Source organism: Vanellus vanellus (assembly GCF_965231255.1).
Source record: "Vanellus vanellus genome assembly, chromosome: 1".
Classification (NCBI taxonomy): Eukaryota; Metazoa; Chordata; class Aves; order Charadriiformes; family Charadriidae; genus Vanellus; species Vanellus vanellus.
The window spans coordinates 193,247,978-193,273,393 of record NC_138905.1 but is presented as its reverse complement, the minus strand read 5'-3'; the positions used below and the strand labels follow the sequence as shown (position 1 = coordinate 193,273,393).

Genomic DNA, 25,416 nt, shown 5'->3' with positions numbered 1-25,416 from the left:
CCAACATGTACTTTGTTTGAAAGTCAGCATCCAGGTTGTCTTAAGCCTCTCTTTGAGTGAAGGTAGGCTTTCAAAGTATTGGCTGCCAGACACCGACACGCTCTTCAGACCATATTCTTGGAGCCCCTGAATGACCCTTTCCATTGTCTGGGTTGCTTTTCCATCATCTCTCCATCAGAACTAAAATCTGCTGGTTTAGGATGTTGGTGTGACAATCATCAACACTGTACATCGTGAGCGAGAAGTGATCCAGGTGGTGTGAGTACTTATCCCAAACCAGTAGGCTCTCCCTGCTAGCCCTCAACCTTTCTGCCAAGCTGTGGGAATAGTCCACCTGATTCACACACACAACACAGGTCCAACTTCTGTGGCTTTCCTCCAGACGTGGAGTCCCTAGCTGGCAAGAGCACCCTGCTGAGTAGGTGTAAAGGGTGACATGAGCTTTGGATCCTGCCAGCAGAGACATGCCTGGAGCCTCCCACAGAGAGCACCCGAGCTGTTCACAAACAACTATCCTGGAGAGCAAACGTCCCATTCCCTCTACAGGTTTCTCGACGTTTCTGAATTTCCTATTGTTCCCAGAGAAATAGCTCCTGGATTATAACCCTGCTTGGTGGAGTACCTCTCACTAGAGCTAGGAATATGTTGATTCAGTGAATAATGGAAGGACCTTGGCAATAGCTTCCACCGGATAATATCCATTTCCTCCTACTAAACAACTCCATTTCCATGATAAAATATCCTTAGAAGGATATTTTTCATTTAGATAGTTGTGCTGTCTCCAAGATCAACCAGTCAGACAGGTCTATAGGTTTATCCTTTGTCTCTAAAATCTGTTTAGCCTGATACACCCTTGTAACCCAAAGGCACAACTAAAAAGCCAATATTCACAACATCATTAAATCTTTTGCAAAGGATTTAAATTCAAGACAATAAACTAATGTAGTCAGTGGGCTAACATAAGCTAGATTGGCTTTCACTATCCAGCTTCTGGCAATGATTCTGCCAGCTTTATTGGGACTGTTTACATTGTAGGTAGCCTCTTGATTATGTCTCCAAAAATCTAGCAGTATATCTTGTTCCACACCGTTTTTGTTTTTTTTTTTTTTACAGCAAACAGCAATGCGTTTCAGCCCCTCTAAGTGACTATTCTGTGATAATTAGGCCTGTTTTGTGGAAGTCTCTGACCTACAAGCAGCTAAGGACACTCAACTCATTCCTCTCAAGAGCTCATCCCTAGGTCCTAGGACAACCACCGAGCAGCTCTTCCACACACCTAATTTCCAGGGTGTTTTTTTCCCATGGACCATTTCAGAGCCATGAGGAGTGTAGTAGCACAGCCCATCATATCTGGTGGCCTGAGAGGTATGTCAGAGAAGAAAGTAGCGTGCTGTGATCCTTTGCACAATGGAAGATTGTGCCACAGAGTGAAGGGTCTGTGTTCAAAGGAGCTGAAGAAGGTGGGCTACTCCCAGCATGCAAATCAGCATCATAGCATCTTCCCCATATAAGACCAGACATCACATTGCAGCTGGCAAATCTGATGTGCCAGTGAAATACAAAGGGTACTTACCATGGCCTCATTAGGATCATTAGGATCCACAAACTACAATTTAGGAACCACTAACTTGGGCTTTAATAATACAGACAGTCCATACATGGCTTAAATTTTTGTGAAAACTGTTCACGTTTACAGCTCTGCAGACAAACAACAACTTTTCTTGAAATCACTGCCCCAATGCTAAAGCCTAGTTTCCAAGCTTTCTACCAAACTATTTCATGTTACCAGAGGAAGAAAACCCTTAAAACTACCACTCTTAAGCCACAATGTTGTTTGTGGTGTAAGATAACCAAGACAGTCCAAATGCTTAGATTTCAGACTCCTTCATGTCATAACTTCTGTGTGACTCAGAATATTAGTGCTCTACTAGGCAAAGTACTAGGCAAGCTGAGGACAGAGGTGCATCAGGACTTCAAAACCCCTCAACACTCAAGGGTGGAAGAAAACTGGAAAAAGAGGAAGAGCGCAGACAAATTGTAATGTCATATTAGTACCCCAGGCAAAAGGATAAACAAATAGGTCAACCCCATTCTATCAGTCTGATACTGACCCTCGTAAAATAACAAAGTGATCGATAAAAGTATTGAGAATGATGTAGAATTATATGTAGTTAATGATAATCAACATGGATTTATGGAAAATAAATCATATCAAATTAAATAGATGTCCTAACATGCCACAGTTTTTCACAGCAGTAAAAGGAAAGTAGAACTGCCTAACGATATATAAAGTATTTTGATGGGCACTAACATTTGGATCAGTAAGACAGAAGATGAAGAAATCAATAAAATGCATGAAAGACCCCTTCCAACCCAAACCATTCTATGATAAGTTTAATCAAAACCAATATTGTCAAAATGTCAATGGCAATAATCATCAAGCAACTGTCTTAAGGGATGCTCCATAGGCAGAGAATCCCCCCAGGCATCCACGACTCTAACAGATCACAGGTCATGATTTGATAGCAAACTTGCAGTGCTGCACTTCGGCCAAAACACAAATTCAATCTTTGGATGCGTCAACAGACCTGTACTAAATCCATGGTGGGACTCATATGACTACTGCTGGTTCAGTGTACCCAGCTTTGATGTCAAGGGGAACACTAGGAATCAGAGAGGAACTGGAAGAATAACTAAAGGGTTTTAAAGATGTACCTTATGAAGATTCCAGCCAATCACTCCAGTTTGTTCCTCAAAGAAGATTAAGACAGAAAAACCACAGCACTTTACCAGGGAACAGAAATTCATCCACTTTATCAGAAAATATGAGGACAAGATTCAAAGGCAGAAGGCAGAGGTTAGGCAACTGGTGCAGCATCTTCATCAGGGCTGGTTACTTCATACTCCCTTTATAGTCAACAGACAAAAATAGGATCTTACAGGATGCAGTTCATCTACAAACATTTTAGATGTCTAACTTTAGATGATACACATCATACCCCAAAAGTCCCTATATCTCTTCACTGACCAGAGAGAGAATCTGGGGTGGAGGGAAACAAGCTTGAATCTAGATACCCCTTTTGTGGAGATCTGAAGTTGGGAGGGAGAGAACCCGCCTAGCCTAACAGGGAGCCAGATTCACTTTTGACAGCACTGGGACAACGTACCAAGAGGCAGAGTAGATTTTTCCTTCAGCAATGGTGTCTAAATCAGGGTCAGAAGGTGCATTGCTGCTGTGACAAGTCCCATGGCCTGCATTATGCAGGTGTTCAGGCAGCACTGTTGCAGTGCTGCCTTCTGGCCTTCCATCAGTCTACACTTGGCTAAATTTCTTGCAAGTTAGCTTCAGTTCTTCACATGAGCAATTCCATTTATTTACACCATCCATCTTTGTTCATTGCCTATTGTCATGTAACAATGGCTATGCTACGCAGGCTTAAATATACCTTGTATGTGTGCTAGTGTAAACATATGTAAATATATGTGTATAACACGTGTACAGTTTTTGCATTTATGCCTGGATCTTGATCAGCAATGAGCAAGCCAGAGGTACCTGTTCACTCTGGTACACTTGGATCTAGGCTGTTGGTGTCTTTCTTCACCAAGCAGCCCCTTGCTTTAGAACAGTAGCAGTTTCCACCTTGGCACTTGCAGTGGTGAAGAGTCACCAGTCTGCCGACATACGGTGTAAGAAAAAAAGGCAAGGTTTGTTGATATTGTTTATTGATCTCCTGTGAAGCAGTGACCATTTCCCCCAACCGGGAGAGGCAGGAGCAACGGCAGAAACATATCAAACAAGACCATTTAAATTGTTTTGCAAGCACTGCCCATTTAGGCTCAGTAATTAGACATAAAGTCTTGCCAGCATTTCTTCTCGGTTTGTCCATGCTCCTGGTAAAAACTGAGATTTTTAAAGGAGATGATAGCTACAAAGGCCAGCCTAACATCTCTAATAACAACATTCACACCAGTTGCTTGTTTTTCTGCTCTTCAGGTTCCACCTTGGCGCGAAGCAGAGGCCGAATGAAAAGCAGGAGTTAGCTAGGCCAGTTCATGTCTTGTGTTGCAACTTTGTGGGAGGGAATGCTTGCTCTCACTATTGTAAATTAGGGAGAATAATTCCCTCATCTCTGGCTGGGGTGGAGCCACCACAGAATTGCACACCTTTGCTTTCTGAAACTCAGCCAAGGGTTATTACAGTTCCATGTGTGACCAAGAAGCAAACGATCGGCTTAACCTGTCCATGCTAGCTTGGGTCCGGGACTCTCACTGTCCTGGCAGCATTAGGAAGAAAGATAATAAAGCAATGGGAAAAGAAGTAGAAAGCGGCATGGCTATTTTCGAACAGCCAAGTGAAATCTGTTCTTCAGTAGAGCACATAGCTCAGATTGGTTGGGTCACTCTTATACCAAATCAGAACAGCTGCCAAACAAGAATCCAATCCACTAACAAATGGTCAAGCCACCACAGGGAGAGGGGATAGTGTTACTAAGAAAAGTTGCTCAGAACAGAGGATGTCTGGTTGCTTTCTGTATTTTGCCAGGTGACAACAAATACTTTATTGCAAGCTGAGGAGTTTTACAGGCACTGTTGGTTTTTTTTTTTTCCCTGTGTTTGCTCTGAGCCCAAAACTTGAAGTTAGCTCAAACACCTGCTGCGTTTATCAACTCAGTTCCTTGGAAATATAGGAGAATGGCCAAAGGGTTCCTTCAGTTCTCCTGTGCAATGTGCTTGTACACACAGACATCCTCTCTACTACACGCACGAAGGTGAGAGGGAAGCTCTAGCTTAAGTAAGTGGCCCCTGTAGGAACAATATATAGGCATATATATATGTGCTTTCATCTGAAGAACTCAAAGCATTCAGAAACTATCATTAACTAAGCTTCTAAAGTGTCGTGTGAAATAGGTAGGTACCCCCATGGCTTTGAGGACAAGGTGTAGAAGCTCTGGAGTAATTTGTTCTTTTTTAAATTCTTTTTCTTTTACCAGCCCATTTCAGTGACAGTGAGCTGGCTGGAAGCTGAACAAATGTTGAAGCTGAGACCTTCAAACGGGAACACATTTGTGGATTTAGCAGCTTAAATTTTCCAACAAATGTGGTTTTATAGCATGAAGTCTCTGTAGCTGAACATCTCAGACCTAAAGACATTGGGCTTAACCTATGCTCAAAGGTCCCTCAGCACCTGATAGACTTCACAGCTGCTGAGTTTTATTGTTAGAACCAGACAGTTCAAACTGAGGACATCCGCCAGTTTAATAAAAGCACAGCAAAATATCCCAACAGTGACCTATTCCAAGTATCATGTGTTATGGGCATGCTCATGCCTTATCACAAAGTCATGTCTGAACAGGTCGTTAGACTGGAAACAGCAGCTTGCTACATCTGGTTGTGGAGCACATGACCATTGCAAGGAGAAGCTGAACTCTCTGAAAGTGAAATCCACTGCACACCAATCACAGGGTTCGACAAAGCAGCAACACTGCACAGTCTAAAGATGTCATAGAGAAGGAATAGGAGGAGGAAAAAGCCTCAGTCTTCTCCTCCAAACAGACTTTTTTCTCCAAAAGAATTATGAGGAGCTGGGAGTAAATTTGAGCATCGAACTATGTACAGATAGTCTTGTTTTGCACAGATCCATCCATGTCTAAAAGTAAAGGGCCTCCTACAAACCCTTCTATACTGCAAAGTATGCATCTGTTGGTTTCCACTAATTTCTTTAGGGGGTTAAACTGTGGACTAGAGCTGCCAGAGGGTGAGAGGGTGGGTGGAGCGGGCATGTCAGTTGTCATGAATTCTCTCAAACAAATGGGAATGTGGTGGCTCTAGCACCATAAACAGGGCTAGGCTTCTCCGACCAGTATTGGAAGAACAAGCACTGGGGAGTTTCCATGCCAGGAGTAAATTTAGGCCCCAAGTCAGGCAGGGCTGACAGTATTCATTGGAAAATTTAAGCTGCTAAATTCACAACTGTGTTCCAGTTTTAAGGTTTCAGCTTCAGCATCCACTTAGTTTCCATCCATCTCACTCTCAACCAAAATAGGTTGGTAAAAGGATAAAAAGAACAAATGACTCCAAAGCTTCTGCACCAGGAGCACTGTTTGTAGTTATCTTAATCAAATGCATCTGGCTTTGCAGAGGAAAAAAATGTGGTGGGCATGGACGAAGTAATATTTAAAGCACAGTCCTTCAGGGTCACTTCTCACAGAAGTGAAAGCTTCCTTGTTTGGCCAGTGCTCCCTCTCACCTGTGTTCATGACCACAGTCACCGGTGTAGGTCTCAGCACCTGCTGCCTTTTAGGCTGGATAGTAACGCCTGGGTTTCCCTGTGCCTTGCTTTGGAGGAAGCGCCGACCTGGTACAGCTCCATCTCTTAGCCACAGCTGCTCTTCTCCAGCTCCTTAATGCCCAGGACCTCTTTTCTAGCAAGTTATTTTTTGGCTGAATCAGCTCCCTGAGCCAGTTCCCTGAGCAGCTGCCCTACATGGTCAGCAAAAGGGCCAGGACAAGTAGCCGGAGTCTCTTACACTCTGCAGTCACCAACACCGTGGAGCCACAGATGGGGTTGGGTTTGGCTGGAGCTGAAAGGTGTGTCTCAGCTGTTTGTTTCTGCAGGTGAGTGCCCGTTTGCACAGACCACTAATAGCCCCATCCCAAAACTCAGCACTTGGCTACAGTTCCAGTTTCCGTGAAGACTGGCAGAAAACCAGCCCCACGTAGCCTTGACAACAGGTCTTTGAGGGGTGCCAGCACCCACCATTTTCTTGAAACTGTCTCCCTAGACACCACAAATTCATCTGCTTCACCCTGATCCTGTGAGCAAATAAGTGATAGATTAGAAGCTGATATAGCAAGCAAAGATTTAGCAAAATCTGAGAACAGATTTGATGTCTCAGAAAAAAAAAACAAGATTTATCCCCACTGGTAGCCCTAGGGATACAGGCAATATTTTGTCTTTCTAACACTGCTTTCAGTTCTGAATCATCTCCATTTCCATTGCCATCTGCCGCATTTTGATTCCACTGGTACCATGCTTGCACAGGGAAAGGCTCTGGTCGGTGTCAGACTCTTCCAGTGACTGACAATGTGTTCCCTTTCATGGTTCACACCTGATCAGCCACACAAATACCATTAATGACTCCTCCAGGAACTGGGAGTCCATGGTTCCCAGCAGCCTGGTGGCCAAACACTCTCCATATGTAGTCTAGACTATTCATTTTATACAGGACTGTTCATATACTCCATAATATTATACAGCTATTCATTCAGCTATGAATACCACCATTAAGCTCATTGTTCTGTGTACTTTATCAGTTTTGGCATAAAGAGCATACACTGCCACATGGGACATAGTGGCTGAGAAGCAGCTTTGCCTGGATGCCTGACTGCGATCATGCTCCCCCAGCAATTTTTGCTGGTCCTCTGCACCACAGTAGCTCTCAGACCAGGGACGTCTTGCCCAGCCACTGGTTCGAATGCCTGGTAACTTTCCCAGCTCTCTCTGTTCTGCACTGACCGGCAACTGAGTCCACTCTTTCCCATTTCTTTCTCCACTTGGCCCTTACCTCTCCCCTCCAATCCCATCTCATTTACCTCCGTTCCTTTCTGCAACTCATATCCTTTTGGTTTTCTTTCCCCTTAGCTTCCCTCTTGCTAAACACATCAAAATCAAACATGAAAGATTTAGACCGCAACAGTGGTTAGCAGCATGCTATTCAATCCATTTCTTTGTTTTCCCTTTTCCCACCCTGCCTCCCTTTTCACAGCAAAGACCATAAAGGCTGCAAATCAGAGATGATTTCCTGGAGCAGGTTTTTCCATCACCCAGCCCAGTGGGGCCCCATTCTGCCATACACAATGCTGATAAGTAGCAGTATAAATCTCTTCAAAAAGGGGAGGACCATAGGAACATGGAAAAAAACAGGTACCCAGGAGCCTAGCACCCCTTGATTTCCATCATCTGTCAAGGACTATGTTCATATCTGATTTCTTTCAGACTGTTGTACTAAAAGCAATTCGACCATTTCTCCGCACAAACCTAACAACTAAGATATGCCTTGTTCAAATATATAGCTAAAATATGTTTCAGAATTGTCTATAATCCAAAAGAACATGCAGGAATATAGACTTTTTTTTTGTCATTTAAATTCACTGATCAGATACATGGTTTTGTCTTGTCTTGAGAAAAATAAGCCAAAAATCCCCCCCTTCTCTTTCAACCTGTTCCCATCAATATATTAGAATCCATTCTGATCCGAGCAATAAGCAAATAATTTTCAAACCTGTTACACGCATCTTGACCTTAAAAAATCACACTTGCAAAGTTTTCGAACAGCACTCTCCTAAAAAATGAGAGTCGCCTGGAGAAGTGGGTCATTTTTTCAACAGATAGAGAGCACCCTGAGTAAACAGGCAGAGAGTACCCTGCGTAAGATCATGCTCTCGCAGCTGCTCTGCATGATTTATTGTATCTGCACCATCCGAGTCCCTGAGAACTCGAACACGCAGAATCAGAGACCATCCTACCTACGGCCTTTGATGACTGCTGTCCAACCAACTAAACTAAATCCTTAAAAAGAAAACAGAAAATCAGCGTCATTGTGTGCCCTGCAAAGGACAGCTCCCTCTGCGCAGCCATCAGCAGGGAGGGCTCAGGGCTCTTGGTGGGCAGCTCCCAAGCGTTGGAGGAGCCACTCACCTAAGCGGAGCAGCCTTCAGAGCTGGGGGTGGCCAAGGCTTTGGCAGTGGGCTAGGCAAGCCTTCGTTTGCCAGGGTTCGTGCTCTCCCCTCGCGCCGTGGGTAGGAGTCGCATTCCAGCAATTAGCGGGGCAGCATCAGAAACGCAGAGCAAGCAGGGCTGCTGGACTGAGACCCCGCGGCGGCAGGTCTGCCAGCTGGATTTCATCCCCCCAGCTGCCAAAAACAGCTTTGTATCATCACTCAGTTAACTAACGCGCGAAAGGTTAACTGTAACGTTGGTAGGCAATTGCCTCTTGAATTAGGGAATTATGAGGCCTTCCTCAGGATGCACAGAAATAAGGGAGCTGTCACAGTCACCTGGGTTGTGGGTTCCCTTTATGTGGCCAAAGGTGCAAGAAGTCCTAACTTCTGCTTCAACAGAAGTTACCACTTCTCCACAGAGCCACAGTAACTGACTGCGTAAAAACCATCAGATCGTTGCTCATGAGGAAAAAAAAAAAAAAAAGTTGATACAAATCACCTCCAAATTAAGTGTATTCAGAGGGAATAGGCTCACATGTTTCACTTTGCAGTTACAATAGCCTCAGAGTATCTGCACAGCTTCTGGAGTGGGTGACAGAGAGCTTCCTGAAGCTCCCATAATAACCTCAACCCATCTTAACGTTGCTAATGGCTAATGCAGCCAAAACAGGGTTCAGGACAAACTAGGAAACTTTGAGGAGAGACATAGCTGCCTTCAAAACCAGTCAGACAAAATCATTGCTTACTGCAAATTGTCAGTTGCAAGCTTTTTTCAGAACAGGAATATTTTCATCGTGCTTGGAAAGCGCTTCACACCTTGCGGACACTACTAATAAAAGCGAGCAAAAGAGAAGCTGCTAAATAATAACTGATGCCAACATAAACAGGAAGGAGCTCTGGATGCCCAGTCTCTGACATTGCACCCACGATTTGGGTGTCACTAAGCCATTGCCAAACCTATCACCAAGGAGAAGGTGGGTGAGAAAAGGCAGGGAAGAGGGAACGGATCTGCTCGATAATAAAGCCTAACCAGTGCTTTATAAAACTCACAGTTCTCTATTATTCAATTCAAAATACATTAAAAAGTCCAGGTTTCAGTCAGTTGAGGTGCCAAACGTTAAGTTAATTTAAACAATTTACAGGTTGCATTTATGGAGGTTTAGATGTCTCCATTTTCTTTTAATGGTGGAAATTTAGAGAAAATAACCGCTCGCTCTTGAAGGGGAACATGCAGAGGTGACAGCTTTCTTAAAAATTCTTTTTGAATGTTTTGAGAAGAGTCAGCATTGATCAGACTTCACATTTCAAAGCTTTGCAGAGGAAGCAGCTTTGGACACAGATCTAAGGAAAGCAAGCTACGTTTGCAATGCATATGGTAGTCCATTAGCATTATATTTTCAACACTTGAGTGAAGTCTGTGATTTCCTGCATGTTGACTGGTGAGCTACAGCATAAATTCACTCTCACCCAGTATTTATAGCTGCCGGCATTCAAGACTCAGTTGCCGTGTCTCCTCAATGTCTCTTCACATGAAGGCCTATAATGGGCTGTCTCAGCTACAGGCAGGATAAGAAGCCTTACCTTTCCTTGCATCTTTAGGTCAGCATTTCTTAATCAGTTACAGTGAGTTAACAAGCCTGGTGTCATTCTGTCAACATACAAAGGAAAGAGCGCAAACTATGGATCTGGCAAAAAAAGGCTGTTCTGTCCTCCACTAGAACTCCACTCTACATCATTAAAATATTTAGAAAGAGATAAAATTGCATATTTCACGCAAATTTCTCTTCTGGCTGACCTCAGCTGTCAGCACTGGAGAAGCTGCTACCACTGACACACCATCACTTCTAGACTGATTATGCTAGGCTCGCTGTCCAGTATCCCTGTTGACTATCTTCGAAAGGCTTTCACATGCCCACATGAATGACTTTAACTCCTTACCTGCCAATAAAAGCCAAAAAAAAGCTGTGCTTTAGTCACCGCTGCGGAAGGGAGGCTGGGATTTGTAACATACTATCTTATCCCTGCCCTGAGCACAGCCTCCATAGAGCTGCTAGGGAAGAGATGCTTGGGAAGAACAGAGATTTTTTCTCCCTGCTCTGTCTTCCTTGTGCACGTTTTTCTGCCCTAAAAGCCTACAAATCTAACCAGGTATTTTGCACTTGTTGCATCACATCTTACTGCAGCGAGAACATAATCTCAGTTGATGTCTCCCAGTGAAAGGTATCAAGGAAGACTCCCAACACAGAGACAGCCAGTCCATGACCGCTTCCAGAGACCTGGAAAGGGACACATGGATTTTTGAAACCTTCTCACAGGAAGGTGTTGGGCAGCTGTTTCTGGTTGTACGTTTTCCCAGTGCAACTAGGAATCTGAAGACACCCTTGTAAGGTCAGATTAAAGGTCTACTTATGCCAATGTCTGGTCCCTGATAGTGACCAGCAGCGGATGCGTAGGAGAAAAAAGCGTAAGGAATGAGCCACGGACTGAGTAATCCCTTCCCTGGTACATGCTCCAAGCTCCTATCAACTGGCTGTTTAGAGTCTTCCTGAGCTAGAGGCTGCATCCGGACCATTGTATTTAATAGCCACTGATGGACCTATCTTCTATTAATTTTTATAATCCACTTTTGAATCCATTTATACTTTTGGCCTCCACAACATCCCGTGGCAATGAGTTCCAAATTTTAATCATGTACTGTGTGAAAAAGCACTTCCTCTTGTTTGTTTTAAACCTGCTGCCTGATCATTTCATTGGGTGCCCCCAGTTGTGTCACGAGAAATGAAATACTGATTAAACATTTCCTATTCACCTTCTCCACAGCATCCACAATTTTACAAACCTCTATCACCTCAGTCATCTATACCCACCCTCACCCTTCTATTTAGTCTCTGCTCCTGACTCTTAGGAGCCCTGCAATACCCTCTTTGAAAACCAAACAGCATGCAATATTTAAGATACGGGTGCATTTTGCATGTAAGCAGTAGCACAACAGAGGTTTTCCATTCTCTTCTCCTACTCTTATCTCTATTGTGTCTTTTTGTCAGCTAACTGTGAGCTGAGACTTGCAAGAATTCCTTCCAATGACTGCAAGATCTTTCTCATGGTGGTAGCACCTCATCCAGGGTTCATTATGTATCCATACGTGCTAGACTCACTTTTCCTTTCTCCCCTGTGCATTATTTTACATTTATCAACACTTAATCATATCTGCTGGTTTATCAGCTAGTCACAAAATAGCCTGAAACTGTTCTGAAGCTCTTGGCACAGCCTGACATTTCACTATCCTGTATAATGATGCACTCAGCAATTTAGGTCATCAACTGCTCCTGCTGATGGTTGTTCAAACTCATTGAACAGCACAGGTCCTTGAGGGAAGGCGGTGGCATCTTCCCTAGTTTGAAAAAGCCAAGTACTACTCGCACTCAGATGGCCAACCCTTTAAAGCACTGTATGCACTGAGAGGACCTTCCTTACATCCACGTTGTCTCAGGAACTTCAGTAAGGAAAATTTCTGAAGCCACTGAAAATCCGAACAGGTTGCATTGATCACTTGTGTCCCCACGCTTGCTGGCTTAGCCACACTGGTGAAGCACAGTCCCTCCGGCAGGGACACGGTCACTGTTTCCCCCATCACTCCACGCTGTTACTCAGTCTGTGTTACACGTTCTATGAAGTTACCCCATGTGGAAGTTAAATGCAGATCCTCTGATCATGCTAGGACCTCTTGCAAAGACCAGCATCACTATTTTTCTAATTAAATTAACTGTCACAAAGCCTTATTTAAGCAACAGGTCCCCTAGCAGTTATGTTGGGAGTCCAGCATATTCAATATTATTATATTGAATATTATTGTTCAATGTTATTTTTTGAGCCAGTACTAGCACCACCTGCCTGGCATGCTGCTGTCACCAGCAGGCACTTGGCTGTCTATACCTACCACACCAGGACCACTGAGATGAAGACAGTCAGTTACTCAAAGAGTCTGTAGGCAGGAGGGCTGCACTTCTTATTTTATGATGAAAATAAACCTGCAGACACGCGGGCTTACACCAGCAGAGTTTGCCTGCAACAGAATGAGACATCTGGGCTGGGGAAACCCTGCTCAGAAAGCCATCCTGTGAAAGCCTTGCCTTGCAGACCAACAAGGCTCACTGCAAGGTCCCAAGGCTGGGTGGGAGGGGGCCGGTAATGGAGCAGCTGCATGGCCCCAAAACAAGTCCCCAGAACTTCCTCTGCCACCCTCAGGCTATTTTCAACTTAGAAGCCCCCCCAGCAGGAAAGCCGCAGGCCAATGAGACTTCCTACCTCAAAAGGGCTCCTGGAGTTATCCATTGAGTGAATCAGCTTTGGCTTTGGGGCTCATGTGGGTGTTAATTTGAGAGGTCTGTTTTATGGACTGAAAGAGGAGGAGGAGGCAAAGAACAGCCATATCACAGCCATCACCGTTGGGGCTGAAAGAAGGACACAAGGCCTTGCCTAGCCCAACTCCTCTGAGCAGGGGGGGGAAGATAAAAATAAAACCCAACCCAACAGTAACAGTCCTCTCAAGTGCTGTAAATTGATGGGGTGAAGGGGGAAGAAAGGGAGGAGCAGGAAGTGGTAACTTATTTGGACTCCTGAAATGAGACTCCAGCTCTCACAGGGTTTCACAGCTCGTCACTTGTTTTCACCTGGTAAAAAGTTCCACACAGCAAATCAGCCCAGCACGTTGTGCCATCTGTGGCCGCTACTGGACACAACTCCAAAATCCAACAGAAACGAAGCTCTTTTCTTGCTGCATTGAGCCCTTACCCCAGAGAAATCCAGCCTCCTTTGCCCTCTGAAGCAACCACTTACCCTGCTTCATCATCCCAGACACAGCTCATTATACCCGCAGAATTTCTCATCCCCCCTCCCTTTCCAATGCATATGCATGCAGTTCTATAATGGGCTTTTCCATGAACTCCTCTGACTCCTCTGCAAGATTGAAGTTGATTGAATATTTCAGAAACAATTTAGACATTCCTGCCAAACTCCACAGTTCCCTGGAAACCCAGCAAAGTGCTTGTGCAAGCTCTGGGCAGTTGCCTGCTCAGGTAGTGTCACTCCAGGGCACCAAGAAGGAAATACAAGCACTTGGAAAGGCCTCTTCATTTAAGGATGGCAGGAGCAACTATAGATGAGCACACAGCAAGGATGTAAAATGTTGAGATTCCCAGTTATGAACAAGCTCCTTGTCAGATTCTTCACTCCACAGCCCCATTATATCCATCAGAAGCTTCCTGCAGTGCTCCTCCAGTTGTACTGCACAAAGCCCTCATCCCTTTTCCCATCATCTCACTGATAAACACCCACGCAAGAAGTTTACTCGCAAAAAAATACATGCAAAATTTCTGAATGCCCCAGGGTCCAACAGCAAGTAGAAAAACATAGAATAAAATAAGATGGGGCGCTGTCCCTGCCTCCTCATTTTAGCTATCATTTTGGCGCATGCCAGAACATTACCCCAGGCAAAACATCACCAGGTAATGAACAGGGATTTGCATGCAATTCCAGCAGTGGGCATGACCACAGGCACTGATCAGTGCAAGTTCTTCCTTCTCATGGTCTTCACAAAACCCATCTTTGCACACCAGCTGCACGATAAATGGCCACAACATCTAACGCTATTTGTATTTTCAATTGGATTATCAATTGACGTGACATAATAGCTGATGTTTCCGCACAAAAACATGTTTATTACATTGATGCAGAACTGACTCAGAGCACAAGGATGCTTTGAGGTTTCTGTGCTTGATCAGCACATTCAAATCCCTTGTTGCCACATTGGCATAAATTGCTAGCCCGTCCCTTCCCAAGAGACAAGCTTTGACTATCTCTCCCAACAGCAGTAACTAGTCATGTACCAATTAGATGTGCATCCTTTCCAACAACGGCTTCGCGAACACCCAAGGAGAGTACCTTTGAATCTTACAACCCTCCCATTCCAGAAGTCAGGCTTTTCAAAACGTCAGTGAAGTATCCTCAGCTTCCCCTAACGTGCAAAAACCCTTCCAAAACGTAGACTGAAGAAAAAAGGGCAAAGCTAAAATAAAGATGGAACTGCAAAGTACAGGGGAAAACTATTTTTCTAATGTCTTTAAATATCCCTGGGTTGATGTGCAACGATCCTCTTGTGTTCTTTCCTGCTCTTTAGGTCTACCTCTGCTCACTTTAAGATCAAACTGGCATTTTTGCCAGCAATTCATTAAAAGCCTGCTCTCTGCCACCCCTCTCCCTCCCCACCTGCAGGCAAGCAGGGATCTGGGCCTCACAAGACTACTGTGGCGTGGGTGTTATTGGCTGTCTGTTTTGGCAGCCTCTCCTCCTTTCTTCCAGCTCTGTTTTGAAACACTTTCTAAATTAAAAAAAATAAATAAATAAAAAATAAAATAAATTAGACATTCCCGCTCTCCCTACGCACATCAGCGCTGCTGCCGCCGCAGCGTAAAGCACGGCTGTGAAAGGAGCAGCACCGCGCAGGTTGGCCTATATAGCCCAAATGTTCGGCAAAGAAAAAACTCTGACTCGAGAAAAGGTACGTATGTGAGGAAGGCAGGAGGGGCAGAGGAAGGCAAGAGGCGCAAATGAGGGAAAAGAGGGCCGAGAAGACTTTGTGAACCGTCTGGCTTTAACAGGGGGAGTGGAGGGAAGAGAAAAATGTCTCTCCAGAGCCGGCCCTCTCCCACATTTAATAGCATTAGGATCTAATGTGTAATTTGGACTAAAAGACTAATTCTTTCCTGCAGTTTGATGGATGTTAGCGTCCCATTTTTTTTTTCTTCTTTAACAATGTATTACATAACATTCTGATACACTAATTACCATCTCATGTCATAGCAATTTTATTAAGAGCTTATACTTACAAATACCCATTCTGAAAGGATTTCAGGACTTTTTTTTGTAATTTTCTCTGAACTAGGCTTGTTGAAGCACTGGCAACACGGTCTGATGCTGCCTAATGCAGGTTCCAGTAACAAAGCGTCTCTACACAAAGATCTCTCGCGAGCCCTAAGAGTCAGGCATGGATTCTTCTTGCGTTTAGTCTCAAAGACTTGTAAACAAGTTACTTTTAGCACACTATGTTGTGATAAAACACTGGTAACGCAGCCCTATTAGGTTCCTGTACCTGCTACAGTTCCAATTCCAGAAGCAATGCCAAGAGAGAGAAATTCCTTTATACCAAGTAATGGAAAATTTGTTAACTGTTCCGCAGTTAGTGTTTGCTCGTTAATATGGTATCACCTTGCCGGGCAAGACTTGGTACCATGAGGTATTTTTCTGTATAAAATTGCTAATGCCATCAGGATTGTCCAAATGGGATCATCATCATTAAAAAGATTACGCGGTAAGGAAAGTGATTACGACAACGTCCGAGTAGAAGGATTACTAATCACAAGTAGAATCCTGGTACAAATCTCATCCTCCGTATACAAGAAAGGACACAAAAACTTTAAACATAATTTATATACATTTATGGCTTTATACAACAAACTGTCAGGGATTGTTCTCGTGTGTCTGTAGAAGTACATCAGGCACTTTTTCTGAAAATATCCACGTATGAATTTTAATTCTGCAATGTGAGTAAGTCAGAGCAGTGAAGCGTTGAAGAGCTGTCACACCACTCGCAAGTAGAACTAGCAGTATGTACATGCCAATCTCTCACGATATTGCTGGTTTGTGGAACACCCTCAAAAAGGAGGCCAGTTTTAATGCAGAGTAATTTGCTTTTTGCTTGCATAAACCATGCTGCATCTTACATTATGATTACCAAAATAATAATAATAATGAGAATACCTTATTTAAAATCAGTCATAAATTAAGGATCCTAGCAATTTCATAATGAAAATAGGAATTTCAAATCAGTAAAAAAATAAAAAAGTACTAACATACATCCAGTGGTTTAACAAGTGCAAATTTTATACTGGTTTATAATTGGTCCAATTTTAACTTCTCTTTTTAGGGATGCTCTGTTGACTTAAGCCAATAATAAGCAATATGACTTTTGCTTATACGTGTAGGCAAATTGTCAGTTTATCAAAGCAGAGCTTTCCAATTAATGCATCTACTACCTAAACATATATCATATAGCTATATTATGGAAACAATACATCTTTATATTTAAAATATCTGAACAGCTCTATAATACAATAAACTTTTAATAACAGTACAAACCAGAGAAAAGTCAAAAACAAGGCTGCATAGGTAAGATCATCTGCACAATTCACAAACCAATCATTTACAACAATTCTGACAAACTAAGCTACTCCAGAAACTTGGTACTTTTACTGAAAGGGGATTTATTACTAGAGGTCACATAATGTTTATTTTCAAGGCAGACAACATGCCCCTTCACCAGACTTCACAGTATTCCAGAATTACAATTGCAAAATAATAGAATGGCACCACAAAAAAAAAAAAAAAAAAAACAAAAAAAAAACCAGAAATTTGACCACACAGCCCAAACCTCTGATTATCTATAACTGCTTTCTCATGACAAGTAAAAGGGGCTTCCTACAGACTGTCATAATTAAGGAACGGCTACATTTGTGTTATTCATATTTATATAAAAGGAAATAAAGAAAATATCTGTATACAGGAAGTTATACAGTAGCAGTAAATAATAAAAAGGAGGTATATAGTTAAATGTAGCATGTTCAGCTGCAACCCCATGGAGTATAGCATTAAGTACTGCTTTCTTTGCATGCAGAGGTGACCTTTATGACTATTTTGGCCTGTGCATATCAGTGCCCATCTGGGAGCAAACATTTTTGCACACACAGCAGCAAGAAGGATCTTCAGAAACCCATAGGCGAGCCCTCCGCTTGCTCCACTGCCAGGATCTACCATCATGTTTCAGAGACTACGAATGCGATGTTGAAGATGCTACTAGAGATATCTGCCTGTAAAAGCAGGCGGCTCCATTGAGGCTTCGGCACTAAACGCTTCATTTTGCTCAACAGAATTTCAAAGACCCATTTCACACTGGGGGAGGCCCTGTATCACAGGACAGCATAACATCTGCCTCTGGAACTGCTGACAACTGTAATAGGATATCTAAGAAAGTAGGACCAGCTGTAATTAGTAGCGATTTAAGCCCAACAGGGAGCTAAATGCTAGCACATCAATAAATACATTGCAGAGCCTTAGGAATGTTGTAACAGGATCATTAAATATATGGCTTGTTACTAAACTTCATTTTCTTGGCACATCCCATCTCTTTCTCCACCACACGCCATCACTACAGGGAAGATACGTTTCAATTAGAACATCTTCCAGTTGCTGGCTATGTAGACAAAACAAAAATCAGGGTAAAAAAATATTTATTTCTCCCCTTCTTCAGAACAGTCAGCCCTAGCACAAAAACTCCTCGTCCTGTCAGTGCATAAAAAAGCTCCAAGGATTTCTATAACACAAATGATGCGTAGCAACCAGTGAAAAGACAGGTGAGGCCTGTTATCCATACATCCACGAAAACTGCATCATGCGATTACAAAAAATCAGAAATTATTTATCCATGACCCAATCCTGAACATGCTCAGGTAGTTGTCGGTGTGCCTACTCCAACAAGAGCAGGTTTTTTCACAGGAAGGCCTCTATCGTTAAAGCTCTGCCCTACCCTAAAGCTTGTGTATTTGTATAGCTTTGCCACTTGCTTTATGTCTCTTATTAAAAAAAAAAAAAAAAAAAGTAACGTTTTGCCCTGTAATAGGGGGTCACAAAAGTTTTAGCCTCCCACGGAAAAGTAGCACTTTTGCCTCTTGAAACATACTGCATTAGAACAGAAACACTGACAGACCCTAAAACTAGCGCTAATTAAGACAAATGACAATTTTGTCATTAATTTTTCTAAAATCATGGATTTTCTCCAAAAGGTCCTGCTCTTGACTGCACAAACATTATGAGACCTCCGTGAAATAAATATAAATGTGAAGCATTGTACAAGCGTCTAACAATGAATACTTAACACTTTGTGGTAGTCAGAGTTAAAATGATAGGAGAAGCAGATGACATTTCTAAAAATGCATATATAAAACTGATTAAATATTTCCTAAACATAAAGTTGTCTATATTTATACATCACACAACAAAAAAAGGGACAGAAATGTTTTGTATTCAAGGTACTTATTAAGCTTTTCCTTTATTAGCACTCCCAAGTGCTAGGGAAATTTATAAAAACATGTACTTAATCCAGTTAAAATACTGTACAAAATGAAGAGGTTATGAATGCTGCCAGATCTCAGATATTTTTTTTTTTTAAAGTTGCCTATGTAACAAAAGTAGACTTTAATTATAAGAAAAATAGCTTGGAAAGTATTCCAAAAATTATCTTAAGTCCAACAATAAAGTCATTAGTCTGACAATGAAATCCAGATATATTCTTGCATAAATTTACATGAATACAGGTAACTTATCAAATGGCATTTAACCTACTGTTTGCTCTGAATAGTCAGTGAGTTTAGTAGGATCGTATTTAACAGGCTATTCTGTTCCCATATGAAATGTGTGGCAATTTTGAGTAAAATAACGCAGTTTGTACTGCTGCAAGGCAAGTCCACAGTTATCTCAATTCATCAGAACACAGGTAACATCAACGAAGGTTAAACTTACTTAGGGCATGAGATCATCACAGTATTCTTACAAAAGTTTATAAACTTTTCTTGGACCAAAACAGATAGTCTTAAAAAACAATTCTTCTTCTACAGATCATACTGTACAAAACCGAAAGCACAACATGATGTAAGTGAGAGTCTTTGCTGTGATTATATGGTGTAGTGAATTTGGCACTTCAGAGTAATGAAATTTCCAATGGCACAGTTCTTATCTACAGCAGCACATAACCTGCAAACCTTGGGCAAACATCCTGTACAGGAAAATACTCTGTCTGCTGCCAACTCTGACGAAAGGAAGAAAAAAGAAAAAAAAAAAAAGACCCAAAAAAAAGACAGTGCATGCGCACAGCTTTATCAAGAAAATTAAAAAGGAAGGTGAAGGACATCTTTGTACTGCTTTTCTCAGTTCCTGCTGTCAGACAAGTCTGGAGAATTTAACTGTAGCCTAGGAAGAAAACAAAAACACAACAAAAAGAACAAATTAACATTCACATCAAAAGATTAAATCTATCAAAATATGCTCAAACTAGCTTTAAGATAACTTAAATAGGAAAAAAGAAAATATTCATTAATTTCTAGTTACTAGCAAGTTTTTTGTTTAATATATTAATGGCAAAAACATTAGCGCTCCACATGAAGTAACAGAAGTTGGTACATGGCAATCCTCATGCACCAGTGCAAAATTGCAAACAAATAAAGGACTAGAATGTGACTGAGTGTAATAGAGGCACTTCACATGCCAAGACAGAAGACCACCCAGATTTTAAGCATTCTGAGATCTTTTTTCCCTTTAGTTTTTTTTTCAGATTTACTATAAAAAGCACAGCTTACCTCCTACTACATCCTAGCCTGACACCCAACTGTGTGTGGTTGTCTTTACGCTGTGCTGAAAACTTTGGTTAGGCAATACACTGTCAAAGTTAAAATCTAACGTTTCTCCATCCATAAGGTCATTACGGATAATCGACTCCATGTCACAGTCCAACCGTTCAATTAACATGTCATCTAAGTCACTGGGAAGCTTCTCCTGGTGGAGGGAAACAATTCCCACCCTTCCGTAGCCATTGCAACTGTTAACAGGGGCGTACGGGTTCATAGCATTCATCTGCATCGGGTGACTCATAGGCACTTGTAACGAAGTCTTCACTGTCGACAAGCGATTTAGACCTGAAGTATGTGACATGGTGTTCACTGTGTGTGACAAGGCACGACCATTAACTGCAGGTGTTGGCTGGTTATGTCCTTGGTGAGGGCGGGCATTAGGGTTCATCATTTTGTTGTGGGGCGGTTGACTGCCAAAAGTTGGCATCACCGAGTTAGCGACCATCAGCACACTTTGGCCCAGTGCCCTGCCACCAGCCTGGGAAACACCAGTGTCTACTGATGCCAAGATATCATTGTGCGGCGGAGAATCGGAAGTCAGTAACTCCTTCAGAAGTCCTGCAGGACAATTATATTGGTTCATCGATCCATAGCTTGATTTACTGTCTTGAAGAGTCTGCATAGGAATCTGGGGCAAAGAGTTCATGCTAGCTTGAGCATATGTAAATTTCCTGTAGTCTGGATTTGGTGAACCTATACTTGTGGTCGAGGATGCGAACGAGTAACCTGGCGTTTGCTGCATCAGGGTAGCAGATGAAGACTGGGTTGACACAGTCATTGACGTATTAGGTGACAAAAGATTAAGGTTATCCAGAAGATTTTCCATGTTCTCAGAATTACTCATCTCTGAAAGGCTGGGTAGAGTAGAAGTCATTTTGGTGGCTGATGATGGGTATACCATGGAGTGCACATCCCCATCTCCAAGATCATCTTGCTCTGGCAAAATAGGAGAAAGTCTTCCACTAATTGTACTAGCGTTAGAGCTAGTTCTAGGTCGAAATGTACTCCAGTTATCAAAGTCATCATTGCTGTGAGAGCTGGGGCTTGCAGGCCACTTCGAGAACTGTGATCCGGGGCTGTCACCATTTCCCTCTTGACCAGACTGGAGGGATGCTTTTTTCTTGGCAGCTCTGCCTCTGCTTTTGGCAAACTTGCTGTTGTTATCCATGGACGCTGCTCGCCTCCTAGGAGATTTGCCACTCTTTCCTCCTTCGGGATTGAGCATCCACCAGGAACTCTTCCCTGTTCCCTCATTCTGCACTCTGATGAACTTGCTGTGCAGAGACAGGTTATGACGGATTGAATTCTGAAAAACAAAATAAGGTGTAAGAAATGAAGAAAGGATGCTTGTTTTATGGTGTACTAATATCTGTCTTTGCAAACATACTCATATTTTTTTTTTACAAAACATGGGGTAATCATGACACACAAAAACATGCCAATCTGGAAACATATTTTATCAGCTCACCACTCAGAACTGGCTGAAATGAGCTTGGAGAGAGTTGCCATGTCAATTTGTCATGTGGCCCGATCACATCTGACATTATAAAAAGTTAAATTAAACACCTAAGGAGCTGTTCTGAAACACAAATTCCTCATAAAGGAGATAAAATATACCAGACGACCAAGAAGGCGACTGAAGATCTCATTACCAGCTTCATTCTAATGAGTTGAACCTGACTGCATTTAGGAATTTTTTTTATTATTATTTTATGCAAAGTTCAGGAATGCTAGATCCCGTTCTGTGGTCCTTATAATGGCATCTCATCATGCACATCCCTAAACTCTGCAAACGTGCCAGCCTGTGTGTATTGCCACTGAACGTTAGTGAGGTTTATATTACTTGTGTTATGTGAGAAAACACATATAGAAAACCATTTGAAGATTAGGTTCTAGTCTTTAGAAATAAACATCACAAATTGTCTAAGAAATCATAGGAGTGAAAGGAATGCAAACAGCATAGATAAAATTGCATTTAAAACCTCAGTCTTAAAACCATCTTTCTCTTTCAAAATCAACATTTCAATATGCAAAATTGACTCTTCTAACACCCAAAGGCACAAGATTATTTTGTGCCACGAGTGACCAGAGGTACTGAGGCTTTTCATTATTCCTCAGTCACAAATAATGTTTCATGTTTTGTTCTTAAATCCAAAAAAAAGAAGAAAAAACATCCAGAAATCCAAAATCCAAGCCCCCAGGTTGACCTGTTAACAAGAGACTACCCTTTGCATTACAAACCTGTAGATATTTTTTCCTCATGTAATTTTCTGCTAAGCATATGTAAAGAACATTGTGTCAACAGAAAAGCTGTCCTACATTTTGACGTCATGGCTAACAAAAGGCCACAAGTTCAGAGAGTGTTGAAATTGGCAGCCATAAATGTTGGTAGGAGGGTGGGACACTAGCACAGCCTACATGGGGACCCATGGTCTGCATGAGGACTGCAATTCATACAGAAGAAGTAGGAGGGAACTAGAAAACACCACATGAAATGGGTAAACCAGAAATCAGACCTCAATGGCAGAGAAATCAACAATGCAGTAGCTGCCTTCCATTCGTAACCATTTTTTGCAGGTTGTCTAAAGAAAAATTTGGGGGAGCAAAAATGGAAAGACTGTTTTTAGAAAGCAGTAGTAAGGCTGATCTTGACCAAGAGGCCAGTAGGCCGATTATCTCAAAACACTAAATGGCTGCCAAACCTACTAAAACCCTGTTCTGTCCTTCCTGTTTTCCTACCTTTTCCCTCCCATCTACCTTAATTTTTTAACCTCACCCCCAAGACCCACTACAGCACCAAACCAAGAGGACAATACAGCTCAAAGGGCCTTGCACAGCTCGTGAAGGATGAGGGGGACAGCCACTGCTCTGGTCTCTGGCTGCTTTTGCTGTATTTCCCAACCCAGAATGCTGCCTGTGACAGCAGCATCTCCAGAAATGTCTTCCTCCACCTTCTTACTCTACCTGTCCCGTTCACGCACCTTCTCAAAGATGCTGCCATCTTGCTTCATTGCCTATACATCCAGCTGACAGAAGGAAAGGAGCAAAGACCATAAGGAGGGCACGCCAGGTGAAAACAGTCATCTCATGGGGCCTGGCTCAAATCAGAGACAACAGGCTCAAATTCCCTGAAAGGGTCATGACACGTTGTGGACCACGGAAAGCCAACTGGCCAAAGCAGTCCTGGCCACCCACACAGCTCTAAAGGAATGGTTACTCTGGGGTCAAAAAGGAGATCTTCAGCAGATGAGGGCAGCAAGGAGGTGTTCCAGTCCTGTAACACCTTACAGGCAGCAGTGGCCTGAGACTAACCCCCTAGGAGTGCAGCTTCACCCCAAACAGGGACACAAGGTGCTCTCTGACAGCAGAAGATGGCAGAATGTGGCGTCTTGGCATCTCACTGTTCAACCAGCGCAGCAAGGAGTCAAACTGCATGCCTCACCTCAGAAGCCTTTCCAACCTCTCCTTACCCTCCAAAAAAACATCTTTAACAAATTATTCCACTGAAAGAAGCACCAGCAACAATTTGAGCGTTTCCTTATTCAATTTTGAATGGAAGCCAATCTTTCTCATATTAACTAATTAACATAGGACCGTATCTCTTCACTACAGGTAACCCTGCAATCATAACCTCATCCTCCATCTAGCAACAGGGTGTTAGGGGAGGCCTTGAAATTTTATTTTCACTGGGTGCAGCTACCATGTCAGGAGGGTAAACCCCAAAATCCTTCTTTGGATTTGCCCGCAGCCCCAAGGCTCAACTGAGAAGCCTCGTGAGGCCGACCGGCGCAGCCCCTTGTTTTCACTCAAAGGCCAAAGCTGAATCCTCAGCTGACACAAGTCCAGCTCTAGAAATGTCGCAAGAAAGTTGCTCTGCACAGTCTGTTGATTAAAAAACCTCCTGCGCCAGTTCATTTTTTTTTATTGTATTTTGTAAACATACCCAGTCGGCTCAAGGCTTACTGTTTACTATCAAAATAGGCATATCAAACACACAAAACACCAGGCAGAGAAAATACCGTGCTAAGGCTCAGTTCCCTGTTCTCTGCACCAGAAGTGTTAAATATTTAAGAAATCACTGCTATTCCTTAGTCATCAAAAATGTTATAATCTGGTATTATTGTACTGAGGACATCTGAGGTCGCTCTTTGAGTAACAGAGCTGTCTCCTAACTCTGCCAGCAATGAAAAAAAAAATTTTCCTAACAGGAAAAGGTTTGCGGCCCAGAGCTTGTTACATAAATTCCTGTTTTTCACGCAGCCAGCAGGACATTAAAGAAGCTATGATTTACTAACTTGGAAAAAGTGTTGAAGAGGTAAATCTTGTGAAAATATGCACTGCTGTTAATGATGTTGTGTCTACAAATCTTTGCCAGACACAAACATGACCTGATAAAAAAGTATAGTTTCAGCAGTGGATCTTGGCAGGCGGAGGAGCGGTGCGGCTGTCAGCGGCCCGGGCGCTCGGCGGCACCGCTAGCCCCGGCATGCTGCGAGACACCTCCAGCCCCGGCTTTCGGCGGGACTTTGAAGCAAAGCCTCCCAAAAGCTGGCCTGAATGACGTGAAAAGCAAGCAGCCGTGGTTTGAGGCGGGTTTCCGCACAGCGGCGACACGTGCCAGATCGCTCGGAGAGCATCCGCGCTGGAATTTTATCAAAACCTCGTCAGGACGGTAGCAGGGCTGCTGGCACCTGTGAGGGGTTTCCTGGGATTGAGTTTCCACCTTTGAAATAAAGCGCAGAGAGCATCCGTGCCTGTTTGGTCTGAGAACCGACTTCATGCCATACTTCAGCATCCGGACCGGGAAGACGCTTATCGCTACTCGCTGATTTAAATGCCAAAGTAGGCAAAACTGGTATCTGCTAAATGCAATGTGATGAGCACATACCAGCTAATAAAACTCGTGAAACCAAGAGAACTACTCCTTTGAATCTACACATTTATATCATTCAGCTGCATTTCCAACATCTCCAACAGCAGAACCATACTGCTGTGAGAACACCCTGCTTGCTGCTCTTCTAAACAACAAAAAAACTTCAAACTGCTTTACGTTTTAGAACAATTACAGAAATAAATGCTTCAGCCATTTAATCCCTGGGTGCAAGCAGCTCTGCTGATATCTAATACTGCATTTAAACCCAAGAGATATTTGCACTAAAGCATGCAACTTAAGTTTAACCTG

The 25,416-nt window shown here is 42.8% G+C and overlaps 1 protein-coding gene across 1 annotated transcript in view; it reads right to left on the bottom strand.

The window, feature by feature from the left end:
- Nucleotides 1-19,783: 19,783 nt before the first annotated feature.
- The window catches only part of FOXO1 (forkhead box O1), a gene marked incomplete at its 5' end in the record, with an annotated part of 63,692 nt that continues 58,059 nt past the window's right edge, over nucleotides 19,784-25,416 (bottom strand). Inside the window, 2 exons of the mRNA XM_082498646.1 lie at nucleotides 19,784-19,797; nucleotides 20,184-21,540. Of these exons, the coding sequence (XP_082354772.1) occupies nucleotides 20,197-21,540 (1,344 nt within the window). The 3' untranslated portion in view covers nucleotides 19,784-19,797; nucleotides 20,184-20,196. The remainder of the gene's footprint in view (nucleotides 19,798-20,183; nucleotides 21,541-25,416) is intronic.